Source organism: Vulpes vulpes, chromosome 5 (genome assembly GCF_048418805.1).
Source record: "Vulpes vulpes isolate BD-2025 chromosome 5, VulVul3, whole genome shotgun sequence".
Classification (NCBI taxonomy): Eukaryota; Metazoa; Chordata; class Mammalia; order Carnivora; family Canidae; genus Vulpes; species Vulpes vulpes.
In genome coordinates, this window is record NC_132784.1 from 64,148,940 (window position 1) to 64,159,686 (window position 10,747).

At 53.1% G+C, this 10,747-nt stretch overlaps 1 protein-coding gene across 7 annotated transcripts; it reads right to left on the reverse strand.

Moving 5' to 3' along the window:
* Positions 1-232: 232 nt before the first annotated feature.
* On the reverse strand, positions 233-6,709 carry MEN1 (menin 1). 7 transcript variants are annotated; one of them, XM_072758367.1, is made up of 11 exons: positions 6,457-6,709; positions 5,638-6,098; positions 4,510-4,718; positions 4,140-4,268; positions 3,811-3,851; positions 3,650-3,737; positions 2,864-3,000; positions 2,356-2,491; positions 1,730-1,894; positions 1,131-1,553; positions 233-780 (listed from the first exon to the last, which is right to left on the reverse strand). In XM_072758367.1, the coding sequence occupies exons 2-11, from the start codon at positions 6,080-6,082 to the stop codon at positions 454-456; spliced, it is 2,100 nt and encodes a 699-aa protein (XP_072614468.1). In that variant the 5' UTR covers positions 6,083-6,098; positions 6,457-6,709; the 3' UTR covers positions 233-453. The 7 variants fall into 7 exon arrangements, with proteins under 7 accessions (XP_072614468.1, XP_025860293.1, XP_025860297.1 ...); XM_026004508.2 differs by having other exon boundaries at positions 2,332-2,491; XM_026004512.2 differs by having other exon boundaries at positions 6,469-6,700.
* Positions 6,710-10,747: the final 4,038 nt, after the last annotated feature.

A 10,747-nucleotide genomic window follows, 5' to 3' on the forward strand; every position in this document is an offset into this window, starting at 1 on the left:
AGGAGGAGATGCCCCGCCGCCCGGCCGGGAGGAGGCGCCGGCGGGATCGGCCCTCTGCGGGGAGGGGAAGCCCCGAGGCCCGGCGGAGCCGAGCCGAGCCGAGCCGACCGCGGCCCTTCAGCCAGACTCCCGTTCCCGGCGCCCTACAGGTGGGAAGCCGAAGGCCAGGAGGCAGAGGGCCGACCCCCTCCGTCCCGCCCGCCATTTCCCCGATGAAACACGAACGTGTGTGTTTTTGTTTTTTTTTTACAAAATGTATTCATCTTCCTTGGAACTGAAAAATAAATCTATGTACAAAACAGGAAGAGATCAGGCTCCCCTCACCCACTCGTAAACCCCTGCAGATTTCCTCCAGAGTCCCCTGAGACGGGCTGGACCTCGGGGAGGTTCCCAGAGGGTCGGAAAGAGGTCTGCTCTGATCTGGGGCCAGTTTGGTCAGGAAGGGGGCAGGGCTCAGGATTCACAGGCCAGAGACTGCATTTCGTGTCCCAGACTCGCGGGACAGAGAGGGGAAGAAGCTAGGATTTCCAAACTCTTAAAGTTTCTTAAGTTCTTTGGGGTTTGGGGGCTTGGGTTCCCAAGGGATGGAATTCTTAAGTGTGGAAATGTACTCCTAGAGGCTGAGCGGAGTCCCAGGTTCCCGGGTTGAAGGTAGGACCTGTGCTTTTTGGGTGTAGGGAAAAACCTGAGACCCGCGGGCCGGGAGCAACGGTGAGCAGACCTGGTCTGGCCCAAGGTTACAGCCTCGATTCTGAAGTGGGGCGTTTCCAGTGCTTGGACCTTTAAAGATTAATGATGGAGCTCAAAGTGAGGTTTCCATTGGCCAGCTGGGATTCTGGGGGATGGGCTCTAAATCTCAAGGAACCGCAGAGCCCTGGAGTAGTAAGTACTCCAGCAACTTGCAGCCAGGGTTCCGGGTGGGGGTGGGGCCTGAAGGAGGGGTGTAGGGCCCTGGGCCCGGGGGCGGGGCTTGGGCTCAGAGGGGAGGGTGGGGGAGTTGGGGTGACTGGGGTGGCGCCTCCATCCGATTGAGTGCCCTCCTCCTCCCACCGCAAGGGCTGACAGGCAGTTCAGAGGCCCTTGCGCTGGCGCTTGAGGAAGGAAAGCGTGTAGTCGCTAGGTGTAGACACCTTCTGCTTCTTCATCTGCACTTGCGACTGTGCCGTTAGCTGCAGCTTGATGGCGCTCGAGTTGATCTTGGTGGCCACCAGCAGCTCTTTCATGCCCTTCATCTTCTCGCTCTGGAAAGTGAGCACCGGACCCTCTGGTGGTGGCGACGCTGCGGGCGCTGGCGCCGGAGCTGTGCTGCCTCCTTCAAGGCCTCGGGCAGTGCCAGGGACTGTCCCTGGGGGCTTCCGAGGGGGTCCCGACATCGTCCCTTGGCCTCCACCAGGGCCTTTGTCCAGCGCCGGCTTCTTAGGTGGCGGCGGCTCCTCGGGCTTGGACTCACGCCGCGGACCTCGCCGCCGTCCTTCCCGGGCTTCCTCGCCCCAAAGCTCCTCGGCCTCGGCCGCCTCGGCCTCGCGGCTCACGATGCGCACCTTCTGCCGTACCTGGGCAGGGAGGAAAAACAGACGAGGCTGCAGGACCGGGGGCTAGAACCCCAGGACAGCCTCGGCCATCGAGGCCCAGGGCCGCAGTCTCAACTGCACCCAAAGGGGACAAGCCAATCTCTTCAGGATCACAAAGGCTCTGACCTCCCCACCCGCCCTGCACTGCTTCCCCTCACCTGTCCCTCAAACCGGCCTAGGGACTGCACTAGGAAGGTGGCCCAGCCCACGTGCAGCACCGGTGTGGGGCTGCCTTCTTCCCACTTGCAGATGCCATCATAGAACCGCAGCAGGTGGGCGAAGCACTCTGGGTCCTGTAGGGCAGAACCCTGGCTCTGCATCCCCTGGGCATGGGGAAAGGAAAGTACAGGTTAGACCCTCTGAGGCACCCCCTGTCACAGGGCACAGGACAGGCCTCTTGGCTAGGCAAGAGCCCTGGCTTCAAAAGAGATGAACATAGGGGAAAAGATCTCTTAGAACCTCTTCCCTTTTATAAAACCAGTCCTTAGCCAGGACTTGGGGGAGGGAGAACCCATCCCTTATCTACATCCCACCCTTCAACTGAATGAGGAGCACTGACCGCGAGAGAGGTGGGTTTCCCCCCTTTACTTGAAGGCATAGGCTAGAAACCCTGGAAATACCCTCAGCTCCTTCAAAGGCAGCCCAGAGCCCCAGCCACTGCAGCAGAGAATGTAGCTCTCTGCACATGGACACCTTCCCCAGGGCAGGTCCCAGTCCCATGGAGCAGTCTCTATGCCCAATGACGGGGAGCTCTGCTCACAGGGGAAGGTGAACCTGGGTTCACCTGGGTCTGCTCCCCTGGCCGCTCCTCGCCAGCCTCCAGCAGGCTAGCTGCTTCCTTCAGCAAGTTAGGGATGACATCATTGGCTACTTCAAAGAACTCCTTGTAGATCTCCTCATCTTCGCGGCAGTAGTTGTAGCTGTGAGAGCAGTAGGGCATTGTGGGGTCTTGGCTGTGGCAGGGACCCCCAGGGACCTGGTGAGTGGTTGGGTTCTTCACTTGGAAATAATGGGTCTGAGCAAGGGTGAAAAGGAAGGGCACAGGGTGGGGGGTGCAGGTTCTACAGCTGGATGTCGTTGGTTAGAAACTGGGAGGACAGGGGAGCCAGAAAAGGTGCAAGGCCCTCATCAGGGGTCCCAAACTCCTGGGTGATGGTAGCCTTGGCTGCCTGGACTGGATGGAAAGGGGATAGGGCTTGGGACCCAGGCCTCATGCCTGGATGAGGGTGGTTGGAAATTAGATAGGGTGGGGGAGAGAGGACGGGCTAAGGCCCTAGTGGGAGGATCCTCACTCCTGGATGACAGTAGCTGTATCAGCCCAGGCCTGCAGGGCTTCTCGAACATTGCGATTGCGACAGTGGTAGCCAGCCAGGTACATGTAGGGGTAGATGTGCTCATCCCGGTAGTAGGTCTTGGCTGAGGCAATGCCCTGGGGATAGAGCAGAGGGACCTCAGGGAGCAGCTCCAGTTGCCGTGGATGGCACAAATCCCATTGGGTCACACCCATAAGGCACAGCAATATCCCAGAAAGCCCACCTCCAATCTCACCTCCACCACTTTTAGCCTCACTCCCCAGAATCTGCAGGACTGCCTGCTGAGGCCTGGCCACAATGCAAGGACTCCCACAGAACAAGGGCTATGAAAGGGAAGGGAGCCATCCTCCAAGCTCAGGGTACATCCATTTCCCAGGCTTTCCAACACACTCCTACACAAACACCAAAGCCTTCTAAGCCCAGCCCAATGTCCCTCCTACCCCCTTCCACCTCCAAGAAGTTAACAACCCCTTCTCAGTGCTCCAGCCACATTTGACCTCTGTTATACTCTAGGACAATAAAGAGGCAGCACAAAAAGCAGGGCGAAGGGGACAAATTCAGGCCAGGGAACCCAGAACACCACCCCAAACAGCCCAGACTGCACTGAATATGCACACAGTAAATACAAAATGGGAGATGGATGGGCAATACCCCCAATACACATAAAGTTCCTCTCTCCTCACCTGCCCCCTCCCAGTCCCCAGGTAGAAGGGGACCCCAGCCACTGTTAGGCCTCCCTTCTGTACCTTCCTGAGATGTCCCCACCTTGTGGTAGAGAGTGAGTGGGTCTGGCCGGCCAGGGGTGGGCTCCAGTTCCTCCAGATCTGCCAGGTTCCCCAGTGCCATGGGGTACCTACGAAAGGGTCATGAGTCCAGGTTGCCAAATGGCCCCCTGAGGCCCAGCCTGGTCACTTCCCCCTACTGACCTTTCCAGATGTCCCAGGTCATAGAGCAGCCAGAGCAGCTTCTAGGGGGCCGAAGGAGAGAGGTATAAGCTGGGGGAAAGTGAGGAGGGGCTCAGCCTACCAGGTAGATGTGAGGTCCAGCACCAGCAGGGACCTCCCACCAGGTAGGTGGGGCCAGAATTCAGGAACCAGCCCCTTATGGGACCCAAAGTGCTTTCACATCCTAGTTCTAGTCCCCCAAGAGCCCTGGGAAAGGCCAGGCCAAGAATGATTAACCCATGGTACCAAAAGGGAAGCTGAAACACAGGAAGGGTGAGCACCGTCCCCCAGGGTCCCACAGGTCCCCTCACCTGCTGCAGCTGCAACAGCTCCAAGGAGTCAGTGTGCAGGTCAATGGAAGGGTTGATGGCACACACCATAAATGCCACCTCCATCTTTCGGTCACAGCGCATGTATGATCCTTTCAGGTACAGCCAGCTCTTGGGAGAGGACAAGACCAGATGTCTCATGATGGCTCACCTGTGCCTGCTCCAGGGAATGACAGGCAGGAAAGGGATACTCCCTCTTCTTGGCATATGGAGATAGGAAGAGGGGAGGGATAGGAGATAGGAGTGGACACTCCCTCTTCTTGGAGGTGGTGATAGGAAGAAGGGAGGTGGCTTGGGCTAGGAAAGCAGAATGTGAAGTGGACGGGGGGTGGGGGGGTGGGGGGGGCAGTACCCGCTCAGCCACACCCGCGTTGACTGTCTGGCCCCTGCGATCTTCATTGCCCTTGCCATGCCAAGTGACCTCAGCTGTCTGTTCTCCGTTGGGCCCAAACACTACCCAAGCATGGTCCTCAGACAGGGCCAGGTGTACATCTCGGAGGCCCAGAGCCTGGCAGGCCCCCACCACGGCAAAGGCCACACCAGAGCTGTCCAGTTTAGTGCCTGCAGAAGGGAAGGTAATGAAAGAGAGTCCTCTGAGCTCTGAGCTGGGGGAAAGGGCCAGGTGGTGATGGGTCATGCTCCCTTCCATCCTCGCCTCTGAGCCTGTGCCCAAACCTTAGATGCTCCAGCCCATCAACTCTCAAGCCGTTTCCTCCTATGTGTTCAAAGCCTCTCCCTCCCACTTTAGGTGCCCCAGCAAAAGACCTTCTTGGCTCTTCTACAACTCCACCCAGCCTTTGACTCTATCCCTTCTCTTTCTCTGCAACCATATTATAATTCAACGATTTCCTTGTTTTAAGGTGCCTATTAGGTTTTAACAGGGACAGCAAAAACAAGACCCTTTGGCCAACACTCTTTCTTCACACACCCACTGATAGATACTTCTAATTTATCTCTGTACTCTTTTCCTGCTAGGCTCACAAGCAGCCTCAGATTCCTTCTCAACATGGCCCTCCAGGATCTGACAATCAACTGAGCTTGAAGCAAAGAAGAACGTTCTTTGCAAGTCCTGAGTCCTAAGCTCCTTGACATGAGGCCCCTTCCTCATCTGTTCACTTAAGTGTCTCAGATGTCGCCAGATTTTGGCTCTTTGTTCCCCAAATCTGCATCTGCCTTTTGTGCCTCATACTGGGCTGAGGGACTCCTGTAGCTGTTCAATGGCAGAGATGGGTATGCTGAGAAGGCAGAGCCAAGTGATTGGGGTCCAGTCCCAGCCCTGCCATTTTGTACCTTTGGCACATCATTTCCCTTCTCTGAGCTTCAGTTTCTCTAGCTGCAAATAGGGTTGTAACACCTCCCCCACTTTGCAAGGCCTACAGGTCTTAAAGGGCTCTGCAAACTATATAGTGTTGTGAAAAGGTGGGCCGAGGTTCCCAGGTGAAACAGGATTCTCGCCCTTTGCCACCTGTCGGGCTCCAACCTGTGATGAAGCTGAAGAGGGATTGGATATGGGCCCGGTCCTTGAAGTAGGAACGGCTGAGGCTGTTCCAGATGACATCGGAGACCTTCTTCACCAGTTCTCGGCTGGAGACACCTCCCTCTCGCGGGTAGAGAGACAGGTCCACGGCGCCACGGATCTGGGCGGTGAAGCGGGCATACAACGCGGCAATGATGGATAGGTCCGCCACAGGGAAGTAGGTAAGCCCGCCAGGTGGGTCGGGCGCGGGGCTGGGCTGGAAGGTGAGCTCGGGCACATTGGTGGGGATGACGCGGTTGACAGCTAGGAAGTGCTCCACGAAGCCCAGTACCAAGGATAGAAGCACCAGGTCCGGTTCCTCTCGGCCCAGCTCCGCAGCGAACAGGCGCACCACGTCGTCGATAGAGCGCAGCGGGAACAGCGTCTTCTGGGCGGCCTTCAGCCCCATGGCGGCGGGCCTCGGCCTGCGGAGGAGCCGGAGGGAGGGTCGGGCGGGCACGACCAGGGACCCCCTCCCAGGCTCGGCTAACGTCCTACACCCCCATTCCCTACATTCTCTTGCTTCCCCGCCCACCCTCCGCTCATCTGTTCCCCCTCTTCTGTAGGAGACACCTCAACCGAAGCTGTAAAGGGCCTTCTCGCTTCCCACAACCGCAGAAGCCGCGGCCCCGAAGGGGGTGCGCCCGGCTGAGGACCCTCCATGGCCGCCCCGCCCCCCTCTACGACCGTACCCCCGGGCACCTGGAGTCCGTCCAGAAGGCGCCCCTAAGCCAAGCCCCCCAAATCCCAAGGAGACTCCTGGCCTGGGTCCCCCGCGCCCACCTCCGCGCTTACATCCCACACAAGGCACCACGGCGCCCGCCGCCTGGAGCCTGCTGGGAAATGGAGTTCCGCCCCTTGGGCCGCACGGCCTGCCGGGAAGTGCAGTCCCAGGCCCTCTACTGTCCCTGCCGAGTCTTGAAATGGTGGCTGGGCCGGATAGTCCGCGGTAGCTGATGGGAATGGTAGTCTCGCTGCTCTGGGCTCTCCAGAGGTAGGTGAGGAGTGGAGGCTGCACCACCTTCCTGGAATCCTCAGGGATTGGTCACTCCATTTCACGCCCTCCAGGTAGGCCGTGGAACCGCGGTGTATCCTGGGAGATGTAGTCCGAGGAGTGACCAGGCATTCCTAAGGCGGTCACTGCGCTTAGGTTGTCACGTGTGTCAGCAAGATGTGAGGAAAATGAGTACTTTCAAACACTGCCAGAGCACTGTGGGTGGGTTCAGCCACGTTAGCTGAATGTTTATCAGTATCCATCAACATGTAAATATGTCTGCTGTATATCTAGCAATTCTTCCCTAGTTCCGCTCTTGAGAAAATTTAATATATGTGTAAAGAGGAAAATCTAAAGAACCATTATAGTTAGTTATAATCACGTAAATGAAGGGTAAAGTAGCCAGTTCCATGCATCCTAAAGAGATCTTCAGAGCATATTGTTGAGGGAAAAAAGCTTCCGAATAATATGTATGATAAGATAGTATTTTTAGTAAGAACATTTTAAAACTTCAAAACAATAATAAATAATTTCAACAGAATCATCCATTCACCTTCTTTATTCATTCAACAAACAGATTTTTGGTGCCTGTGAGCCAGGCACTCAGTCCGAAGGCACTGGATATATAGCAGTGAGTAAAACATATCAAATTTCTGCCCTTCTTCACCTCTGTGAGTATTTTCCCCCAAAATCCATAAGCCTAGTCTAATCATGAGAAAGCATCTGGCAAGCCAAAACTAAGGGACGTTCTACAAAATACCTGACCAGCACTCTTCAAAAGTGTCAAGGTCATAAAAGAGGAGGAAAGACAGAAGCTGTTGCAGATTAGAAAAGAGTAAGAAGACAGGGCAACTAAATGCAACATGGTTTTCTGGGTTGAATCCTGTGACTGAAAAAGATTAATAGAAACACTGGTCAATAGGGTGGCTGACCATCCTAGTTTGACCAGGACTGAGGGGACTCCAGAAGCACGGGTACTTTTAGTCTTTTTTTTTTTTTTTTTTTTAAGATTTTACTCATTTATTCATAAAAGACACACAGAAGCAGAGACATAGGCAGAGGGAGACGTAGGCTCCCCACAGGGAGCCTGATGCAGGACTCCATCCCCAGGACCCTGGGATTATGACCAGAGCCAAAGGCAGACACTTAACCGCTGAGCCACCCCAGAGTCACAGGACTTTTAGTCTTAAAACCAAACCAGTCAGGGCAGCCCAGGTGGCTCAGTGGTTTAGCGCCGCCTTCAGCCCAGGGCGTGATCCTGGAGACCCGAGATGGAGTCCCAAGTTGGGCTCCCTGCATAGAGCCTGCTTCTCCCTCTGCCTCTCTTTCTCTGTGTGGGTGTCTCTCATAAATAAATAAAATCTTAAAAAAAAAAAAAAAAAAAAAAAACAGGGCACCTGGGAACCGTACTTGTGAAATTCAAATAAAGTCTGTAGCTTTGTTCATAGTTTTCATCAGTTAGGTTTGATAAATATATCATGGTTATGTCAGATTTAACATTAGGGGAAGCTGGGTGAAGAGTACATGGGGATGAGATCAGCAATGACGAAGTCCTGGGATACTACTTCATGTAGAGATCAGGAGACCAGGGGCACTTGGGTGGCTCTGTTGGTTGAGCGTCTGCCTTTAGCTCAGGTCGCAATCCCGGGGTCTGGGGATCAAACCTTGTATCCAGCTCCCCACTTGGCAGGGAGCCTGCTTCTCCCTCTCCTGCTCTCTTTGCTTTGCTTGTGTGCTCTCTCTGTCAAATAAATGAATAACATCTTAAAAAAAAAAAAAAAAAAGGAGGCCAGGAGGAACCAGCAAAGGAGATTGGCTATAGAGATAGGAAGAAAACCAGACAAGCGTTCGTGCAGAAGATGATGCAGCACCAAGGCAGAGGTGTGACAGAGAATGTCAGATGCTGTTCATAGATCAGCAAACTGAGCACGAAGGACAGACTGGATTTGCTTCGGTGGGTATTCCTGGTGACCACATTAAGAGCAGTTTGGGAGCAAAAGCCTAAAGTTCCTGGGCTTAAGAAAAATGAGAGGAAAGATATTGGAGACAGTGCTAATACTGAGCTCTTTCAGGAACCTTTGCAGCAAAGACAGGAAAAATAAGATGGTGGCTGGGGAGTGGGGAGAGGGTCAAAGGAGACTGTGGTGGTGGTGTTTCAGAGGAGATGATTGCACATGGATGGCCTTGAATGGGGGGAGGGAATGAGAGTTCCGAGGGGCAGGTGTGGCCTTTACTAGAAGCACTAACAGTTCATCTAAGTAATTGGAGAGAAGGAAGAATGTGTGGGCTCCTGCCCTGGGTACTTTAATTTTCTCAATGAAACTGGAAACCCAGTTGGTGGTCTCTATCCCTCCACACCTTTGCTCAAATGTTAGCGTCTTAATGAGGCTGACCCAGACCTGACTGCCTACTTAAAATTACACTCTCTGGGGCGCCTGGGTGGCTCAGTCGGTTAAACATCTAGACTCTTGATTTGGGCTCAGCTCTTGATTGATCTCAGGTTTCTGGGCTTGAGCTCCCTCCCTTGCTGCAATTAGGCTCTGTGCTCAGCAGGGAGTCTGCTTGTCCCTCTCCCCCCCTCCCACCTCATGCTCTCTTTCTTTCTCCAAATAAATACAATCTTAAAAACATATATATATCATACTCTCCAACCAAATTTCTCTTCAATCCCTCCACTCTGCTCTACTTCCCCCCCCACACACACACACCAAATTACTAACACCTAGAACAGAGTTTCTCAACCATGGCGCCATTGGCATTTGGTGCTGAATAATTCTTTGTATTTGGGTACTGCCCTCTGCATTGCAGGATGTTTAGCAGCATCTCTGGCTTCTACCCACTAGGTGCTAGTAGTACTTCTTCCCTCATTGTGACAGCTTGTAATGTTTCTAGACATTGCCAAATGTCCCCCACAGGGGGAGGGGCAAAATTACCCCCAATTGAGAACACCATTCCAGTATATAATATAACTTACTTATTTATTAATTGTCTCCTACCACCAAAATATAAGCTCCACAAGGACAGGATATGTGTCTGTTTTATTGATGTGTCCCATGTGCCTAGAATAGAGTCTGGCATATAACTGGTGTTCAGAAAAAACGTGCTGAATGAATAAATGCATTATGCAAAAGAGTAACTATAATGATTGACCTGGAATTTATGCTGTGTGAGGAGGGACATTAAGAACACATGAGGGATGAGGGACAGCAAAAGTGTGGCAAAATCCATGGATTGTAGGTTCCAGTGGAGTCAAAAGTTTATTGGAGTTGAAGGGGTAGAGAGAGCTGGAAAGATATGGGTGTTGGTTAGAGATGCTTGCAGTTAGGGATGCTTGGGACTGAGGTTGTGGGGAGAGAGCTGTCATTATTGGCAATGAAAAGACCTAGCACAGTGCTTCCAGTAGAAATGTAACAGGAGCTATATATATAATTTAAAAATCCCTAGTAATTACATTAAAAAAGTAAAAGACTTGGGACGCCTGGCTGGCTCAGTGGTTGAGCATCTGCCTTCCTTGGGTTGTGATCCTGGGTCCTAGGATCAAGTCCAGTATCAGGCTCCCCACAGGGAGCCTGCCTCTCTCTGCCTATGTCTCTGCCTCTCTCTCTGTCTCTTATGAATGAATAAATAAATAAATCTAAAAAAAAGTAGAGGGCAGCCCCAGTGGCTCAGGGGTTTAACGCCGCCTTTGGCCCAGGGCATGATCCTGGAGACCTGGGGTCGAGTCCCGTGTCGGGCTCCCTGCATGGAGCCTGCTTCTCCCTCTGCCTGTGTCTCTGCACCTCTCTCTCTCTCTCTCTCTGTGTGTGTGTCTCTCATGAATAAATAAATAAAATCTTTTAAAAAAGTAGAAGACTTAATTGAAATTAATTTTAATAACATCCAAGAGGCTATTTCGACTTGTCATCAATATAAAAATTATTAATGAAAATTTATATTTCCACATAAGTTTTTAGAATCTGCTATGTGTTTTATACTCATAGCACATCTTGTTTCAGGCTAATCACTTGTCAATGGCTTTATAGCCTACTTGGTGGCTCTCATGTAGGCTGGAGCTTCTTCCCAGTATGGCTATAGGAACGT

Coding starts and splice junctions, on each gene's coding strand:
- MEN1 (XM_026004507.2), bottom strand. Junction 4,269..4,509: donor ACGCGGGTGTGGCTGAGCGG/GTACTGCCCCCC, acceptor TCCTCTCCCAAG/AGCTGGCTGTACCTGAAAGG. Junction 1,554..1,729: donor TAGGCCGGTTTGAGGGACAG/GTGAGGGGAAGC, acceptor CTCCCTGCCCAG/GTACGGCAGAAGGTGCGCAT.